This window comes from Sturnira hondurensis, unplaced genomic scaffold (genome assembly GCF_014824575.4).
Source record: "Sturnira hondurensis isolate 20B ecotype Veracruz unplaced genomic scaffold, ASM1482457v3 Scaffold0022908, whole genome shotgun sequence".
Classification (NCBI taxonomy): Eukaryota; Metazoa; Chordata; class Mammalia; order Chiroptera; family Phyllostomidae; genus Sturnira; species Sturnira hondurensis.
In genome coordinates, this window is record NW_028095539.1 from 7,275,556 (window position 1) to 7,295,543 (window position 19,988).

General features: G+C 62.2%; 2 protein-coding genes across 2 annotated transcripts in view; both read left to right on the top strand.

The window, feature by feature from the left end:
• Nucleotides 1–3,030, top strand: part of CFAP77 (cilia and flagella associated protein 77) — a 97,820-nt gene extending 94,790 nt beyond the window's left edge. Inside the window, exon 6 of the mRNA XM_037036765.1 lies at nt 2,638–3,030. Within this exon, the coding sequence (XP_036892660.1) occupies nt 2,638–2,760 (123 nt within the window). The 3' untranslated portion in view covers nt 2,761–3,030. The remainder of the gene's footprint in view (nt 1–2,637) is intronic.
• Nucleotides 3,031–12,480: 9,450 nt separating this feature from the next.
• BARHL1 (BarH like homeobox 1) lies at nt 12,481–18,918 on the top strand. Its single transcript, XM_037036440.1, has 3 exons — nt 12,481–12,946; nt 16,637–16,859; nt 18,624–18,918. Exons 1-3 carry the CDS (start codon nt 12,481–12,483, stop codon nt 18,916–18,918), a joined length of 984 nt encoding a protein of 327 aa, XP_036892335.1.
• Nucleotides 18,919–19,988: the final 1,070 nt, after the last annotated feature.

A 19,988-nucleotide genomic window follows, 5' to 3' on the forward strand; every position in this document is an offset into this window, starting at 1 on the left:
CTCCGGTCTCTGCTCCATCTTCACGTGGCTGCCCCTCTGCGTCGGTGCCCTCTGTCTCTTATGAGGAAGCTCGTCCTCAGGCTGTCCATCTGGATAATTCACGATGTTCTCATTTCTACATCCTTAAATACCTCTTCAAAGACCCTTTTCCAAAGAAGGTCACAGTCGCAGGTCCTAGGGGCTAAGACGCTGGGTCTGCAAGGGCCGACGTGTGGGGGCGGCAGACATGTGCACCACACGGCTACGCTGCCCTGCCAGGAGCCACTGGTGACTGCCCCCAGGGACGGGACTGTTGCCACTCCGAACGCTACAGAGGCCTGTGGCGACCGGGGAGTCCCAGCCAGCTGGGCATTGGAGGCAGGCAGGGTGCCCATGAGGCCCCCAGGGACTGGCGTGCCAGCCTCACGGAGAGAACATAGCTGCCTCCTGGGAGCCGCAGGCATCAGGAAAACCATGTCGCAGAGCAAAACTCAAGCCATCCTTGCCAGAGGGACACAGAGGTGTACGCTGGAAGCGTTTTGTTTTCCGGTCGTTTTCCTCTCCTCTCAACAACATCCGTGAAGCCGCCGGGAACTTTTCCGAAGCTGAGAACGAGATCGTGGCTTGCTCACACTCACAGAGCCCTGGGTCCCGGCGCTGTGGGCTGCCCAAGCCTGGGGAGACCCAGATGCAAGCCCAGGAAGTCTGGAACCTGCGGCAGGGGTTCCGATGGCTCCCGGAAATGCTGCCACCGAGGGTCTGTGAAGGGCCCCGCAAAGGGTCCCAGGGCCTTCAGAGTCGGCCCACACTGTTTTCTGCATTAACGCCTGTGGAGTGTGTTTTTTCCCAGAGGAGCTGGCCCATGGCTCTCTGCAGAGTCTCGAAAGTGTCTGCATCTCACGGCGATGAAGACCCTGGTTTGACATTCTGGAATAACTATCCAGACTCAGCATGAGCAGCAGCTGCGGGAGAATATTCCAGAAAGAATCCAGGACTTCGCGCCTAGAGGTTACAGGGGCAGAACTCAAACAGAGTTTGTCTGCCACGGACCCCCTGTGGGGCCACCCCCAGACCGAGCCCTCTCCGGGCCTCAGTTTCTCATCTGCAAAGTGGCGAACAGTCAAGCCGGACTCCACTGGGCCCTCCTGCCCCCGATGGTCCTGCTGCCCCCGGACACTGAGCCCAGTTCCCGGGATTTGGGGTCAGGACCTGAAGCATGGGTCTCCTCGACCCTCAGCAGTGGCCCACACCGGGGAGTGGAGGGGGCAGTGTCCCACAGCAAGGCCTCGGAGACCGGCCTCAAGGAACCCGGAGGTCCCATCAGCTCTGCCCCTGCCCTCAGGAGGCACGTGTCCAGTTCTCTGCTGTCTCCAGGAAGCCACCACTGGGCTGCGGGCTCTGGTTCAGGGTCATTGCCCCTCCTCGGGGGGAGGCGCCCAGGTCCCCATGCTCTGTGATGGGCCCGATTTCGGGCATTGACTGCAGACACTTTCCTTATGAGCTGCCCCGTGCCTTTCCTCTACTCCTGCTCCACACTTCCTCCTCTTCCATTCCCCCTTCCCTCACCGGCCCTCACCCGAAGCTGCCTGCAGCCCCCTGGGCCTCGATAGCCCCCCAGGGGCTGAGCCCCCTGAATTCTAGACAAGGGGCTATGGCCATCCTGGAACATCCCGGAGGTGAAGTGGGTCCCGCTTCACCTCGAAGACACAGCGGGGTAAACCCAAAGGACCCGCCTGCCAGCCCTCCCCCTGGGCCCCCCCGGTCAATGGCTCTGACTGCCCTGGCCAACACCCCGATACCCCCTTAGGCCCTGCCCGTCCCTCACGCCAAAAGTGTCCCCCGAAGGGTCTGCCCCAGAATGGACCCCTGCTCTGGGAGGTGGAGCCGATGGCACTTGTCTCCACTGCACTGCCACCCCAGCCACTCTGACAATGGCGACGAAGGGGCTCCCCTTCGAGGTCACGGCTCCACGGGGACAGGGAGCTCTCATGCTGCTGCTGCGTCCCCAGTGCAGGAGGGGCGAGGAAGGGGCCCAAGACCTTCCTCCCCCTGCCCTCCCCCACAGGTTACCCTAAAGGACTCAGCCTGGCAAGGGGTGCTCTCACGCCCCTGGAGGTGACCCAACAAGCTTCCTGAGAAGGAGGCTCAGCTGAGACACCGACTGGACAAAATGTTACCTGGGTCTGCTCCCTCACCGGCCTGTGTCCGGGACTCCTGGGCAGCTGCCCCCCGGAGGGGAGGACAGCAGGGTCACTCTCCCTGAAGGAGCATGAGGGACAGCACCAGGTGGTCCTCTGGGTGGGGGTGGCTTGTGGAGAGTTTCAATGGCAGGATGTCAGCACGTGAAGGTGATACTGGCTATTAGGGGCACTGCCTGGTGTCTCCGGCCATCGTCAATGTGCATGAGGCCCACTACACACATGTCCTGCAGTGAGCTGGACAGGGGACAACATGCTGGGCTGGTCCTGGGCAGCCTGTCACCGCCCGGCTCCAGGACACTGCCAACTCCCGGGCCTTACTCCTTTCCCTCTTACAGCTCTCTCATCACCGCTGTAAGGGGTAGGTTGGGTGGGCGGGCAGGCGAGAGAAGGGGAGGGTACCCCAGGGGGCAGGGCCCCGGAGCACCCAGCCCACTGACTCGCTGCCCCCCATCCACAGGTGGGCCCCCACCTCGACACCTTCCCTACCGAGGCCGATCGCCAGAACGCTTTCAAAGCCCACCGGCAAGAGCGGGCCGTGCGCCAGGGGACCCTGCGGATGGGCAACTACACCCACCCCTGAAGTCTCCCAGACGCAGTACAAAATTCCAGGAGGACTCACCTTTCTTGCCCCAACTCACATTAGACACTCTCCTACTTTTACGGGGATTCTGCTTCCACAAGGACCTCAGATCCTCGTCTCAGGTTAACTACCCTTGCTAAGAGCGCCCCCTTTAGGATAGCCAGCACTAGTCTACCGATGCCCAGCGCCCCCTACCCAGGCCACCCACCCGCTCTTCTCCACCCCTCACCCAATAATAGGACCACACCAAGTTATAAGGCAGAATTTAGACTCTAGGCCAGGGGTTGCCCCCAGACTCCGCCCGTGACGCATTAAGAACGCCCGTGTACTCCTGTACGCCACGAGCGCGTGCTCAGCAAGCCCACAGTTCACCCTGCAAACGTCAGCTTTCATCGCTGTCCTTGGGATGCCTGGCGTCTCCCGGAGCAGCATCACCTCCCCAGGCCCCACTCCGAGGGCCGCCCCGTCATTCAGGCGGGCCAGTGAGGGCTTCGCCAACGCTGACCGTGCAGGCCGACCCCTAGAAAGACAGCCTTCTGGGCGAGCAGCGGGCTGGAAGGGCCCCGGCCGAGCAGCGTGCCCACCAGCCTCCCGGGGGTTCTCACCTCAATCTCTCTGTGTGTTCTTTGGCTTCTTCCCACAGACTGTCTACTCATCTACTTTAGATTAAAATGTGATTTGTCACCCTCCTCTCGTGTCTTTATCTGAGAACCAGCAAGGTCACGACGGATGAGAAGATGACGCCTCGGCCAGGCAGAGACTCAGAGGTGCGTGGCCTCCTGCTAGGCATTCATCGGCGCCACCCGGAGCCCGGTACCCTGCAGCATCTCCAAACCCATTTCTAGTCCGAGGACTCCTCCCCGAACTCCAGACTCACTTCCTGACTGTCCGCGTGACATTGCCGCTCGAGCAACCGCCTCACACACGCCCAAGAGAGACCTTCGACTTTTCCCACCAAACCTGCGTCCCCCTCTCTTTCCCACCTCATAAATGAGGGCGCTGTGGACCCAGCTGTTGAGGCCAAAACCTTCACTCCTCTCTCCCTGCCTCTGACATCTGACCCTCCAGCAAGCCTGTGGTCCCACCCCCTCTCTGGGGCCCTCCCACCCCACCATCTTGTCTCTGGGGACTGCAGTAAGCTCCTTAACCAGCTCCTGGCCTCGCCCTCACGCCCGTCTCCACAGAGCAGCCCCTCCGCGCTCTGGGGGCTCCCCTCCTTCCTGAAGTGATACCCACACTCCTGGCCAGCCCGGGACCCCAGGTGGGATAGGCGGGGGGCCATCCCCCAGGCTTCATGCCCCGCCTCTGCTGCCTGCCCCCACGGCCCACAGCCCACAGCCCCTCATTTGTGCCCTGGCTCTTCTGCGTGCTTTTCCCGCTGCCTGAGACAACCGAGCCCCAGACTGTCACCTGCCTGCCCCTTCTTGTCATTCAGATCTTAGCTCAAAAGTCAAGTCCCCGACTCGAAAGGCCATCCCTGAAACGGCCTCCCCTTAAATTCGTACCAATCCGTTCTGGTCTCTGCAACGATCTCATTCCGTGCCTACCTCCTCCAGAAGGGAAGTGCATGGGATCAGGAACCTCAGCTCCAGAGCCCAGATCCAAGGGCCTGGTCTGCCGGAAGTGCCCAGTGACCTCTGTGGGGTGACGCCCCCCAGCCCCACAGGAGTGTCGCTGTGAGTCATGCGCCCTACAGGCCCAGCGGCTGGTGATTAGAGACCTGAGTTTCCCCAGCAGCCCCAGCCCCACACAGGCAGCCGCTGCCCCAAAGGCCCTTTTTGGAAAACGCCACATACACTGACCCCCTCAGGAACCTGGCTCAGCCAGGGCCTTCCCAGACCCCAACCCACCCCTCCTTCCACCTGAGGAGCCCGAGGGAAACAAGCGCCCCCACTCGTCTTGGCTAAAGCCACCTGAAGCCACCTGAAGCCACCTTACCCACAGCGAGCAGGGACCCTTGTGTGAGAGCAGGGAGCGCTGAGCCACAGAGACCCGGCCCCCGAGCCAGCCTGGCAGCCAATCCATGGGTCAGAGCTCAAAGCCCAGCTCCACCTCGTAATTTCTGTGTGACCTCCAGCAAGTGTCCTGACCTCTCTGTACCTCATCCGAGAGATGGGGCGCAGTACAGGGCACTCGCTACAGCCAAAGGAGGCAGCGGCCGTGGTGGAGAGTGAGTGCGCACAATGTGAGGAGCACGGGCCCTTTGAAGCAGCAGATACGCAAGATTATCATTTTCTGTTAGTAAAGCTGAAAGGGCGACCAGACCCCGCACGTGATCAGGGCAAGGGCAGGATGTTCAAAGGAAGGAAGGCCTCTTTGTCCGGGCGCATCAGGAAGGTAAAGATATTTTGCTCTGACCGACGTGGTTCCATGGGTTGGGTCTCATCCCACAAAGCAAGTCGCCGGTTCGATTCCCAGTCAGGGCCCTTGCCTGGGCTGCGGGCCAGGTCCCTGGACGAGGCCACCGATCAGCGTTTCTCTCCCTCTCTTTCTTCCTCCCTTCCCCTCTCTCTACAAAGAAATACATAAAGTCTTTACTTAAAAAAAAAGAAGGTAAAGATCTGTTTAACTCAACACACCTTTCTGCTCTGAAATCTCACGTGGAAAGGGGTGGGGGAGGGAGCACTGGGACAGAGAACTTTCTGAAGGACCTGGCATTAGGACCACCCTCCCAAGGGCACCGATGCCCAAGAGAGATGCCCCTGCAGACTTGCTTTTCCAAGGGCCTGGGCTTGGGAGACGGGGCGGACTTCACCAGAAAAGGCCAGAGGAAACCTCTCCTGTCCCGGTAGATCCGACCGCGCCTCTTCCCCAGCCGGCAGACCGCACGCTGTGGCACCCGCTGGGGCTGAGACAGGTGCCCTGGGGCAGCACCCTCTTCCTCTCCTGGAGATCCAGGACTCTAGGTGCTCCCTGCCTGGGCCAGAAGCCACTGGCCACAGAGGGTCCCTCAGCTCCTTGTCCTACAGCGCCACCCGCTGGCAAGTCCAAGTCCAAGGCTGAGGAGGCTCCGGGCCTTTCCCTCCCGTGGCCTGGCCCGTCCCTCCTCATTAATTATTTGTGCCCTGCACAAAGCCCCAGGTCGGATTCCAGTCTCATTCCACCTTCTTAGGTGTCCTGTCGCATTGGCCAAACGCAAATGCCTGTCTTCATTCATGCTGACCCTGGTGGAGAGGTCCCCCCACACAACTGGGATCCCTCTGATGTCCCCCATGACCCAGGGTAGTGTTCCAGAAGGTCCCAGCCTGGATGGAGGGGCTTTGGGGACCCCGTCTTAGCCTCCTGGCACCGCCATCCCTGTCACACACATAAGAGAGATGTCCAAGGAGGCAGGAGCTCAGTCAGCAAGTTAGGCCACAGAGCCAGCCCCCCCCCCCCCCCCCGTGGTGAACTCGAAGGTGGGCAGCCCTGGAGAGCAGAGCCCTCCAGCCCCAGTGCCCCGACCACACTCCAGAGGTGGGGCATGCGCCCAGTCTCCCTGCTGCTGGGCATTCCCTCACACTCCGCCCCTGGGTGGGTGTCCTGGCAACCCCCACCAGAGATTTAGCTGAACAAAGGGGACCATGTGTACCATCCTCATGAGCTGGGGGCAGGGGCAGCTGGTCTGCACCTTCACCTGGTAGGCTTAAAATTCTTGGAAGTGCCCTCCAAGGCAGGAGGGAGGCAGTGCACCTGCTGTGTGCACTGGGGGAGGGGGCGGGGGGATGAGGAGAGGGAGAGCTGACCTGGGGGCAGGAGCCTTGTAGGGACCTCTGGAAATAGCACTCTTGAAGCTGGGGGCATGGTGTGGGGGGCAGGCAGTCCTGCCAGACTAGAGGAGGCTGTGGCCAGGCCTGCTCCGGTCTGGCAGGGCCGATTTCTTGTCAGGCTGCATCCCAACCGAAATCTGCCTGTTTCCAGATTTTTCAGCCCAAATCCCAAGCCTCATCCATTCTCTCACTCTCTCTCCTGCAGCGGCTCTCTCTCTTTCTTTCTCCCTCCCTCTCTCTCTGCTTGTCTCACAGAACCAGATACTTCCTAATTTTCTAAGAAGACAAGGGGGGCGAGTCTGGGGTCCAGCTGTTGTCCAGGAGTTTCGGTAGCTGTGGTTACAAGGAGCCAGACTCGAGCCATCTCCCAGGCTAGGGCTCCAGGAAGCACAGGAGGAAGCCCTACTCACAGGCCACTGTCCAGTCCCTGCAGGCGGTCCCCGGGTCCAGATGGAGGTGGTTTGGCTTGTTGGTTCGCCCATCACAGCTCCTCAGCTAGTGCTGGTGTAGCAAGCACAGGTTTGGGGGTTCAGGGAGAGCACACGGCAGCCAGCAGACCCGCAGCCCAGGCACTGCGGCGGGCCCTCCTGAGAGCCCAAGGGGCCTGTGCCTCTCTGATCACACACCTTCTTCTGGCCCAGCAGTCCTTGCAGACCCAACCTGCCTTTTTCCTTCGTTTCTTTTTACTCAGGAAATCTTTGATGCTTGAAATCATTAAAGAATTTAAAAAAAAAAACTCCATTGGTTTTTTTTCTCCAGGTTCTGAGAACCAAATGCAGGTAAATTATAAACTTGAATCCACAGATGGGAAATTATCTACGAAGAGGATTTATACCGACGGGCACCCGGGCCCTTCGTGAGCTCCGTTCTGTCCTTGCCTCCGTGTTGCCAGCACCTGGGCCGAGCACCACGCGTGGAACGGGCTGCCTGCTGGGGAGCTGGCCGGCAGGCGGGCGAGGGAAGGAGGTGGAGGGAAGACAAGAACATGCTCTCTTTCTGGTTGCAGGAGCTCCATGGGGCTCGGGGCCAAACCAACAAAAATGGCTGAGAACAGCGTGACCTTGAAGCTCACAAACCATCCAGCTCCTCGCTCCAGCCCATCTGCTTGCAGAGCCAAGAAGTGCGCACCCAGGCCTGACCGAGATCAGCCACCGCCCCTTCCCTCTCTGCATGAACAGCCGGTTTTGGTTGGAAGGCCATGGCCAAAGGGGGGAGCTGACCTCTCCATGGGGGGCTAGGGAGACAAGCAGGGGTGCTCTCACCTGCCAGAGAAGCCACTCCGGCTGTCACTGCCAGTCGTTCGAGGGACAGGCACAACTGCTGCTGCCCAAGGTCCACACAGTGGCCATGGGAAGTGGGCAACGCTACTGTGTGGACAGCTGGGAAATGTTCGCTCCAGGTCACAGGGCAGGGCTGGCGGTGGAGGCAGAAAGGCCCACACCTAAGGCACAGTTTACGGGGCTGCCACCAACACAGTAACCAAGACAAACAATGTATTTCGTAAATCAAAATTTTAAAAGCCCTGAGGGACAACATAGTAACTAACAGTTTCCGGAAAGACTTGGGGCGCTCGCCCACCTGCATCTCAGCCCAGATCCCGAGGCAGGACCCCACGTCCAGTCTCCCATACTGGAGCCTGCACCTCGGCCGCCCCGCCCCACCACACTGGACCCCCTCTGCCGACACAGCTGCTCGGGACTGGGAAGGGTGGCACACAAGTCACAAGTCACCTGTGAGCAGAAGGCACCTCGGGCTCGTTCTCAGAAACCTTGGGGCACATCCCCCCACTGGCTCTGCCTGCTGAGCCAGGTGAGCGCACTGGCCAAAGCAGCTGTGTCCACACTCCAGGGATGCCCGCAGGGAGGGAGGAGGGGCTGGAAGGAAGGAGGGCTCAGCCAGAGGTGCAGGCCCACTTCTGACCCAGAGCCAGACCCACGCCAAGAAAGAGCCCCGGGTGCCAAGGATGTGATTCCACAGCTGGGCCGCTTCCTCCAAATCCACGGGCCTCTCCCACCCTGGCCCCTAGCTACCGACCTCTGAGGTTAACGTCTTCGCCCTAAAGGGAAAGCGGAGGTCTGGGCAAGAGACACCGGCTGTGGAGGGTAGGACGGGCCGGCCCCCCCAGGGCTCCTCAGTGCATCCGGCCTGCCCGAGGGGTGGGGGTGGGGGCCTTGGGAAGGGCCTCTGCTCCATCCATTCTGAGAGTGTGTCTGGGGGTGGGGCCTTCTAGGACCTTCAATACCTGAGAATCTGAAGGTTTAAAAGAACCATTGCAGAGGATGATGGGCAGGGGCTGGAGTGTGGGCTAGTGGTGCAAAGAGGAAGTCGGGGGTTTGGGGAGAAGGGCTGAGCACCCTGGAAAAGGGCACTCGCTGGTCCTGGCGGCCTGGTCAGTCCTGAAAACGCCCTCCTCACACTGATAACCTTCCCTTCCCCTGAGGCCCCCAAGTCCCCCACCAGGCCTGGCGTCCTCCCCAGGGAGGAGCCAACAGGGCCAAGGGCAGGGGCCTGAGGTTGGGGAGGAAGAGAGAGGCCCCATCCAGCTGCCTATACGGAGCTCTGAGAGGCTGGGTACCCCACCAGCCTTCGGGACCGGCTGTGAGGGCCTCACGGCCCTTTGGCCCCTCCAGAACTCACGGGCCAGGGAGGGATGGATCACCTCCGGGTTCCCTGGATGCCTAGTAAAATGCCGATTCCTGGGCTCCTCTCAGCTACGCAGGAGCCCAGGTGAGCACGCACAAAACCCTCAGGCCGTGGGCAAGCTGAGGGGCAAGAACTGCCCAGGTGATGAAGAAAAGAGGAAGAGGGGGCGGGCGGTGGAGCTGGAAATCCCCAAGCGGGAATAACATGTGAGAGAGGGCAGAGTCCTCCAGTAAATTCCGAATGAGACAAATCGCATAGGATGTTTTATATTCTAATGGAGGTGATAACTCAGTACTAATGATGGTTCGCTAACAACCTGTTAAATATGCCGGGGTCTGAAGATGCTCACAGAAGCCGGCTGGGGCAGCAAGGGTTGCGGTTCAGGCTGTTCCTTTCAACCCCAAGAGGTTCGCTTCCTCCCCCTAGCCTTGCACGCAGTGCGCACACACCAGCTGCGCTCCGGTCCCTGCAGCGCTCAGGTTCCTGCAGCGCCCCTGAACGCCCAAGGCTTCGCCTTCGCCGGGTCCGGGATCCACACCCAAGCCTAAAACCCCGCCAGAAGAGGCCTCTGCGTTGCCCGATGCCTGTCAGCCAGCGGGCTGCAGGACCTGGACTTTCCTGTGGCCTGGCCAGCCCCCCGGATCCTGGCCTGGGAGCCACAGGGCCTGGAACAGGCCCAGGAGGGGAGTCCTGTTGACCCGAGTTGGGACTTTGAGTGCTCCAGAGGAGATGAGGTTCCTCTGGAGATGCGGGTGCAGGCCAGAGAAGCAGGGGTGCGGTGAAAGAGTTGATGGGGGCGCGGGGTCTCCAGAGGCGCCCAGAGCTGGGAACTCGACCCAAGCTGGGGTCTGGCCCGGAAAGGTCCCATGACTGATGACCCCTCCCCTTCCACCGAAGGAGAAAGAATGACCGAAGGACTCAGCCCCACCTCTGCAGGCGCCCACAGCAGTGGCCACCGAGTCAGGGCGGGGGTCTGTCCGCTCATGGGACAGACCCCTCAGCGCCCGCCCTCCCGCCTCCTCGACAGCTTGCAGCCGAGCGGGACCGCCGTCCCCGGGGACTCACCCGTCCTCTTCCCCAGCTTGGCCGGCGGCAGGCCGCTTCCAATCTGCCGGCGGGGGCAGGGGGAGAACGCGGGGAGCCGGTGGGAGGCCACCGCCGACCTCACCCGAGGGAGAAGCAAGTTTCTGCTCAGCCGGTTGCGCCGGACTTTCCTGGGCGAGGTCTCGGGTTTGGGGGGATGCGGGCGCCTCGCTCTTCCGCTTCAGCCTCCGACGCGGAGCCCGACGCGGGCCCGGGTGGTTTCCGAGGACCCATGGGGAGGGGACAGCGCGCGGGCCCGCTTTGGAAGGCCTAGGTTCTGGGCGTGGGGTGCCGAAGGACGCCTCGGGCGCACAGGCCGCACGGGCCGCACTGCAGGGGCTCCCCTCCTTGCGCCCTTTAACCACAGACCGGATCTCGACCCCAGGGCCCGAGGCGCGCTTCAGACCCGCGGCTACGCCGGGGCCCCGAACCGGAGGCCGACCCTGAAAGACGCGGAACTGGACCGCGGAGGGGTCGGGCGGGCTGGGGGGCGCGTTATTCACAAGGAAAAGACAGTACTTCCAGCGCCGCCTTGACAATACGCCGAGGGTCAGGCGAGCTCCGGCTCCGCGCGGAACCAGAGGCGTATCGCAGACGTCTCCACCCGCCCTCGGAAGCTCTTGCACGCCCGTTCAGAGGTACAGAAACTCCGGCCCGGAGGAGCCACCGAGCGCCGTCGGCTGGGTGGGGGATCCCTGCCGCCTTCCCTCGGGCCGCACGGATTTCTCGGGGTCCCCCACAACATCCCAGGCACGATCTACCCAATTTCTGCGCCCCCGCCCCACAGCGAAGCCACCGCCCGGTCCCTTTTCGGGAGGACGCCAGGCTTTCCCCACCTGCTGCCCAGGCCGCAGGGCCCTAAGAGAGTGGAGAGGGCTGCATACTGCCCTGCGTGGGAAACATCTAGAACGGAACGGAGACGCCGGAAAACAATGCAACTTAAATTAAAATCTCCTCCCCACGCCGGGACAGGGCTTCTCCACGCACACACACTTCTTTCCGCACCGAGTTTAGCCCCGTTCTGTTGCTGGAGGAGGAAAAACCGGGAGGGTGGCGAGAAAACGGATCTGTGACGGCCCCGCGGCCGAATAACCTGAGTGATTGTGGGAGAGGGTCCGGGAAACTTTGAACACCTCGCATCTCGAGCCACCGGCAGCGGCAGCCGGCGCCGGACCCCCCCTGCCAGCCCGGCCCCCCTCAGCTAATCACCCTCATTAGGAGCCTCATCGCCGGCCTAATGAAAGCAAACCGTGTGGAAATCGCCGGTAAACAGTTGGGTCTGCGCTGTAATTAATTCAGTGTCTCTTCTAATCAAACTGAAAGGGAATCGGGCAGCGGCTTGCGGAGCCGTGACATCACCCCCCCAAAATCGTCCAGAGCCAATCAGCGTCATCACTCCGGGGACACGTGGGCGAGTCCCCTTTAAACACACACACACACACACACACACACACACACACACACACACACACCCCATAACGGAAAAAAAAGAAACAAACAAAAAAAACCCAGCCCCAAAGTAAAAGTGACACAAGTTCATTTTTTTAAGGAAGGGGGGAGGTGAAGGCGCGCGCGGAGGACCGGCGGCAGCCGCGAAGCCGGGAGGCGCTGTCCGCGGTGCTGACGGGCCCCCGGAGCGCAGGGAGCGCAGGGAGCGCAGGGAGCGCAGGGAGCGCGGAGCGAGGACCTCCCCGGCCAGGTGAAGCGTCATGCGCCGCGGGCCGCCGCCGCCGCCTCTCTCCGCGGTGCTGACGCTGCCAGGTGCGCTTCGTTCCGTCCGCTGGTAGCCCGCCGCTCTCGGCCGTGCTGACCCCTCTGCCTTCGGCCACCGCTTGCCTGGAGGAAGCGTGCGGGTTGGATCTTCAAAAGCCGTTCTGTGTTTAGATTCCAACATCCTCGCGTCTCGTCGGCGCCAAAGGAGCGCTCGGGCCGTCCGTCTCCCCCTTTGCTCTCCCCAACTTGGCGCACCCTCCCTCCCATCCCTCCCTGACACTCCCACCACCCCCCCTCGGCTCGGCGACTCGGCGCGATGCAGCAGAAGACGCGCTGAGCCCTTTTGGATCTAATGCGCAGAGGAGGTTGGCCCAGAGCTGCTGGGCTCCCCCAAGGCTGAACTCTATCCAAGGTGCCCGCAGGCTCCCTGCCCGCCTTCCCCATGCCAGCCCGCAGCTAGGGGCAGGGGCAGCGGCGGCTGGGGTTGGGGGTGGGTGGGGAGCTGGTGGAGAGGACAGGTCGCAGCTTGGCTATGGAAGGCTCCAATGGCTTTGGGATCGACTCCATCCTCTCCCACCGAGCGGGCAGCCCCGCCCTTCCCAAGGGGGACCCCTTGCTTGGGGACTGCCGATCGCCCCTGGAGCTGAGTCCGCGCTCTGAAAGCAGCAGCGACTGCTCTTCACCAGCCTCACCAGGAAGAGACTGTCTGGAGACAGGCACCCCGCGGCCTGGCGGGGCGCCGGGCCCCGCTTTGGACTCCCACCTGCAGCCCGGGCAGCTCTCGGCCCCAGCCCAGTCACGCACTGTGACCTCCTCCTTTCTGATCAGGGACATCCTTGCCGACTGCAAACCCCTGGCAGCCTGTGCTCCCTACTCTAGCAGTGGGCAGCCGGCAGCCCCCGAGCCAGGAGGCCGTCTGGTGGCCAAGGCCGGAGAGGACTTTAGAGACAAGCTGGACAAAAGTGGCAGCAACGCCTCATCAGACTCCGAGTATAAAGGTAAGAAAATGGGACATGGAAACTTGGGAGACACTGCATCTCCAAAAACTGGCAGTAAAACTCAAGTGCACGCACTTGGGGACAAGCACTTGCCGGTTCAGAGGGCCCCCCAGGCCCAGCTGAGCCGCTGGTCTCATCTGAACCTCTCGGCCAACCGCCCGTGGCTATGCCTTTGAGCAACAAAGAGTCCAGCGGAGAACGTGGGGAGAGGGATGCTCTGTGCCCCAGGGGAGAGTCCCCCAAACGCACAAAGCAAACTTTCCAAACTTCGGCTGGGTCTCCCCTTCCAGGGGTACCGGTGGGCAGGAGCAGGCTCCTAGCTGGCTGAGCCTGTGACTGAGAAAAGACCTCCCTCGAGGAGGCAACAGAAGACCCAAAGGGCTCCGCTGGAAGGCCTCCCCCGACATCCCCCCTTTTTTATAAGAGTGAAAACCTAGCAGAAAATTTCAGCAGGAGCACTGAGAACAGTCAGAATTTTCCACCCTTTAATCTGAATATCCAGAGGGGAAGAAGACCCGGGCTTTGCAGCCCGCTGGGCGCAGGGCCATCGGGGCCTGGGAGTCCTGCAGAGGCTCACTTCGAAGGAGAAACAGCGGGCGGGCAGCTGCCTCGTCGGGAGGGGACCCTGCACCCACTCAAGAGCTCTCACTGAACTTGATTTTTAAGAGAATTGAGCAATCGATTTCTGGTATTGTGGGATGCGAGGAGACAGCCCCATTCTGCTATCTTGGGGTCATTGGCCCTTTGCTTGCCTGTCACCTCTGTGAGCCGTTTCCTCGTTGTTCCCCTTTCTTCCGTTTTAACCAGGGAGCTGAGATCGAGATTAAGAGGACAGTGTGGGGTGGAGGGGAGGAAGAAGGGGAGAAAGGAAAGAGCACCCTAGTTTTATCTCCGGTCCCTGGAAACCGCCAGGACTGGAGCTCACCGGCGAGGCCAAGGGGGCAGAGCTCTTTCTAGGAAGTGGCCCCGAGGCCGGAGCAGGAGCGGCGGCAGGGCTCTGAGGGAGGGAGCCCGGTGTCCCCATCCAGCCGACAACGGGGCTGGCAGGGGCCCTTCAGAGCTCTTCCAGTCTCATAATTAATCCCGAGCCCTGCTCACCAGACAGAATTTCCCTGTAAGGCACCGGCTTCACCGTCTTGGAGCCCCCGCCTCCTGGCCCCCGTTTGCGCTCAGTCCTCATGAAAACCCAGGGAGGCGCATTGAACCCTCTCCTTCCAACCAAGAATTCGTGGGTGGACATGCCCCGGCCTCAAACCGACATCCGTCTGGGGCCCCACTGCACACGTCGCTGCCCGTGCTTCCCCAGCCGCCCCGGCCTGGCCAGCGACACGCAGAACACGGGCAGGTCGAGCGTGGGTGCCCAGGAAGGAGGGCCAGCAGCATTCGGCCCAGAAACGCCTGCTTCTCTCCAGGGGCCATTTACAGAGGCAAAGAAAGCCTGCCCCGCAGGAAGACAGGTGTAGGGGAAGGGCGGGGAAGCAGCGCCAATGTGTATTTATAACGTGGCTTTATTGTGTGCAGTTCTCAACAGCACCCCAGCTTTGTGGTCATAGTGGGGGGCCAGAGAACCCCAGGTCACACGCTAATGGGGGTGCAGCTCTCGGCTCCTTGTATTTGGGATTTTGGGGAGAGGGTTCGTTTCAGATCATTGGAATATCAATTTCCTCGTCCTGCCCCTGATGATATCTGATCGGGGAGGTAAGGGGGGGCTGTCCGCATATTGCTTAAATAGGTTTAGAGTGGAGGAGGGTGGAAGGTCTCCCCCACACCCACCCATGGGCGGTGCCGACTTCGCTCTACAAAGCCTCGGGTGAAAGGGGAGTGGGGACACCCGCCACAGAGTCCGAGTCGGGAGCGCTCCGCAAACGTGGAGGTGGCTTTTCAGGGCCGAGTTAGGAAGGCCGGCCGCGTGGGCATCTCCCCATCCACCTCCCGTGCTGAGTCATTTCCTCTGAGGGAGGCAGTCCATCCCGAGTTCCTGGTATCAGAGGCTCCTTTCAGAGGACATTAGAGAGGCTAGAACCAGAGAAGTGCGGTGTCCGCCCTGGCTGTGGAGGCTCGAGCCAACGCCGGTCCGCTAAGAAGCCGGACTGGCCCTTTGCTCCCAGCAGGCAGGTCAGGGCGTCTCTACCTCTGGGGCCTTGTTCTGGACCAGCGGCAGTGGCCCTGAAGGCCCATTCGGAGGCTCCAGCCAGCACCAGAGAGGGATTAAGGAAAAGGCCCATCTTCCTGACACCACCACTCAACCCACACCCGCCCCCACCTCTGGCCTCAGCCCCGAGAAGTGGGGATTTTTACGGAGTTAGCAGAACCATTAGGTCACAACGCAAGGTCTCCATTATACCAAGTCTGCGGCACGGGTCACCATTTCCTTGCACTCGATTGAACTTTCCCTGCCAGCACGGACAGGACTGGCCCCCTCCACCCCAACACACCTGCCGAGGCGGCCAGACCCTACGTGGCCTGAGCCTGGCAAACAGGGCGAGGGGTGCCGGCGTGGGGGAGGTGGTCTCTCCCCAGAGGCGCCCTCCCCGCTAGCCTGCCTCGGTGCACACGGTGCCCACACCCTCCCGGCTGCAAACCCTGCCTTTCCGGTTGAAAAGTCTCACTCCCTAGTGGCTCAATTAACCGGATTATTGTTTCCTACAGAGAGAAATCAACTCACATTCAGCTGAACCCTGTCAGCTGCAAACGCCACGCACAATGAAACTCACCAGAAAGGAAAACACCGAGAGAATAAGAGTGGGGGAGGCCCCAGCCAGGAGCCAATTTGGGGGAAGGGGTCTCTTTGGTTCTATCATCACTTTACGGGGAGGAAGCGGGCAGATTACTGAGCGTGTTTGATCCTGTCTGGGCTCCCGGGCTGTCAACCCCAATCCAAAGGCTTTGGTTAGAGGAAACTGCCCCGTCGGGTCCTATCCTGGGGCCTGATGAATGGGGACCCAGTGGGACCACACGGGAGTTAGCAGGAGCCACCGTGTCCACAGGAAAACTGGCCCCGGCGGCGGCGGCGTGTGCATCGAGGGGCAAACGCGTCGCTTGTTTTCCCAAGCGCCTCGCGCCGCTTCCAGATCCCAATTCACCCTCGCGCCGGCCTTCCGGGGCTGGGCTCCGTGGTGGTTTGTTGGGAACTGGGGCCAACCATCCTTAGAGATACGCATCCACAGAGGGGCCAGGAGAGATGTGAGTACATTGTTCTCCAGGACAACGATTCGCCTGGGGAGCACAGCTTTTTGTCTCTCCACGCGGGTTTTTCTCCCTGGACTCCGGCACTCAGCTTCCTCCTTTCCCGGCCCACATGCAGCGGGGGGATCCGGCACAGACGCAGAGCACAGATCTGCACCCCTGAGCGCGCACCCGCGCAGCCCGCCCGGCTGGGACCCTGGGTCCCCTCCCCCGGGTGTTCAGCCGGCTGCTTGGTTTATTCCTCCGGGAAGTACGGTGTAGGGAAGGTGAGTTGAGATCTCTCGGCTTTGGGTTATTTCTCCCGGAGGTGTCAGTCCTTCTCCGTCTGGGGGCCCTGCAGTCCGTGGTCCTGGCAGTTTTCCTGCAGCCCCTGAGTGTGGTGGGGCCACTGCCACCAGAGGCACGTTTGTCGGGAGCCGAGTTTACCTGACCTCGACGGGCTGGCAGCTGCAGGGGCGGGAGGGCAGCGAGGCCGGGAGCTGACAGGCCGCTGTGTCTCCTCAGTGAAGGAGGAGGGCGACCGCGAGATCTCCAGCTCACGGGACAGTCCCCCGGTGCGCCTGAAGAAGCCACGCAAGGCGCGCACCGCCTTCACCGACCATCAGCTGGCGCAGCTGGAGCGCAGCTTCGAGCGGCAGAAGTACCTGAGTGTGCAGGACCGGATGGAGCTCGCTGCCTCGCTCAACCTCACAGACACGCAGGTCAAGACCTGGTACCAGAACCGCAGGTGAGGCCCCGCTGCGGGGTGGGAAGGGCTGAAAGGCCGCCTCTCCTTTCCTGTCTGCTCTGGGTGGAAACCTGTCCAAGGTCTGGCCCTCAGGGAGGGCCCCGGAGCTTTCTCCATCCTGTAAAAATGGGGAAACAGGCCCCAGAAGAGAAGGCTTTGCCCAAAGATCACGATGAGGGAGAAAGACAGCCCTGGACTCTGTCTCTAGTACCCAGTTATCCCCCCCCCCCCCGCCAGGACTGGTGGACAGACAGACCTGTGGGCCATGGGCGGTCCACCCAAGGCCTGCCCTATCCCAGCCAGGTCCTCCCACCCCCCCCCCATCCTCCCCCAAAGCTGGACTAGCCCTAGCTCCAGTCTGGGGCCCGCTGAGTTCTCCCAAGGGAAGCCCTGGGCCAGGGGAGGGGTGGGGCCTGTGTCTTTGGGGAGGGCAGCCGGCGTGTGAGGGGGGCGGGTAGTAGTCGTAGCCCAGCCCAGGCAGCTGCTGGGGGTGGGAGAGGACTCTGAGTGCTACCTGGTCCCTCCTGGCCCCCTCAGCCTTTCTAGTAGTGACACGGAGGAGGGCAGGGGCCCACCCAGCTCGTGGGGGACTGCGGGACTGGAGGACTGGGAAGTGGGTGTGGAGCACTCGCTGGTCTTGAACCTGCTGTTTCCCCACCTCCCTCCCTAACACATTCACTGGACAAAGATGCACATACAAACACACGAACACAAACAGGTCCACACACTCCACCCACACTCACACAGACAGACACACACACTCACACCGACACAACTCACACCCACAGAAGCACCTGCACCCACGGTCACTCCGATGTCCTTCGTGGAGGCCGGAATGGTGCCTTCCATAAACAAGCCTCAGAACACGGTGGCCCATTAATAATAAATATCGATTACTGCTCTGGGCATCAATAATTAAGGCCCGTTTCAGTAATTACACAATTATGATGACGATGAATAATTCAGAGAGGGAAACGGGTTGGTGTGGCTGAGCCCGGCTTGGTGGCACTGGCCCAGCCCCACGGACTGGGGTGCAGGGGTGCAGGCCACAGCTCTGGCGACCAGCAGGCCTCGGCCTCCTCGCCTCCCCCAACCCCCACTGACACTCTGCCTGTGCCTGCGGACCCCAGTGCCAGACAGGCTGCAGGGCTTGCCCCAGGCCTCCGCCCGGGGGACTGCGGAGGGGGTTTGGTCCAAGTGTGGCTTCCCCACTCGCCATCTCCCCAGAGTGCCTCCACCGAAGGGCCACTAACTGGGTACCTGGATGGTGTGCCCCCCCCCCCACAAGTGGTGCGGCTGGGAGAAGCGACAGAGTCTAGCTGACTCCTCGTGCCCGCCCCCCCCCTCAGTGTCCTCTCCAGGGCGCTCTCGCCCCCCGCCCCTCTCAGGGGACAGATAGGTGGGGGAAGCTCAAACAGCAGCTCCAAGGGCCCTGCCTACGGCCCCCTAAGCAGAGTGTTCCAGGTTAGGGTCAGGTTATTGGGGCCAGAAAGCTGGCTCAGAACTCTAGGTCTACCGCTTCGGAGAGACCATCTGGAAAAATGGCCCACGCCTCAGCTTCCTTATCTGTCAAATGGGGACGAGTGGCTGTGGAAGGCTGTGGAAGTCTGAACGAGGCAATGCCTGCACCCTGCTATCGGCGCACTGGGGCGACTCGCTGGACCTCCCGAAGGCGCTCTGGGCCCGCCCAGCGCTCTGAGGGGCCAGGGTCTCCGGGCGTCACAGCCCTGACCCCCGACCTGCGCATTTATCTCGGTTCCCCAGGACCAAGTGGAAGCGACAGACGGCCGTCGGGCTGGAGTTGCTGGCGGAGGCAGGCAATTACTCGGCGCTCCAGCGGATGTTCCCGTCGCCTTATTTCTACCCGCAGAGTCTCGTTTCCAACCTGGACCCCGGCGCCGCGCTGTATCTGTATCGCGGGCCCAGCGCCCCGCCACCCGCCCTGCAGAGACCCCTGGTGCCCCGCATCCTCATCCACGGACTCCAGGGAGCCAGCGAGCCGCCCCCGCCGCTGCCCCCGCTGGCCGGCGTCCTGCCGCGCGCCGCGCAGCCCCGATGAAGCGCCCGCCGCCTCGCGGGGCTGCGCGCTCGCCCCGGCTGCCTGCTTCCCGGAGGGCACGGGGTGAACGCCCATTCCCGGGGCCTCCGTCCGGCTCTCTGGCCGGTGTCCGCACAAGGGCCGGATGCCAAGTCTACTGAAGCCCGGACCCCAGACCGAGTCTCCCTAATGGCCCTCCGTGTCCTCCCTCCGGCCAGTCCACCCGGAGCCACTTCGACCGCGGATGTACATACTGGACACCCCGCTGCCGGCTCCCACAAGTACCCCCTCCAGGCTGCACTCTCTCCCTCCCCTCCACGCCCCGGCTGCGCACCGAACCCCTCCCCGCACCCCTGGCCTTGGAGCGGGAGTGTGGCGCCCCAGTCCCAGCGCCCCTGCGGGTGCAGAGCTGTACATACGGTGTGCAAATTGTACATGAAGTTATTTATTCGTGACCCATGAGCCCGTGACTGTGTCCGTGAATCAGTGAGTCTGTGGCCTGTGCCCGCCCCCCTCCCAGGCAGGGCAGGAAGGGGCCAAGGGGGGCTGACTCTCACCCCGACCCCAGGCTTCTGTCGGGAGGCAGCCGGGCCCCTCGGGTTTTCTCTTTTTTAAATGTCCAAATAAACTTCTTACAAATGACCAGGCGCCTGTCCGCGCTCAGTCCTTCTTTGCCAGTCTCCCTCCTGGGGCTCAGTCTCCTTCCGCCCGTAGTAAGGACATTTGCGCGCCCCTCTCCCCTTTAGCGCTGTGGCCGTGGGCAGGGGCCCCACTGGGCGGCTGGCCGCAGTCTTCCTCTCTCCACAATGAGGCCAGCCCCCACTGCCCGCCTGCCCCCACCCCCGCCCGCGGCCTCTCCAGCTGGTCCCCTGCCGCTCGCAGCCGGTCCCGGGGGCCAGGGTGGGGGTCAGCGGCCGGGCCCGCTCGGCTGCGGGCCGGGCTGAGATGCCCTCGCTGAGCCGGCTCATCTGGCCGCGACAAGGGCGCCGGCAGCTGGTGACCGGCCCGCCGCGCGCGGGGCCGACAGATGGGCTCCGAGGCTACTCCCCCGCCAGCCCCTCCGCCTGCGCCCCGGCCGCTCGCTGGCGCCG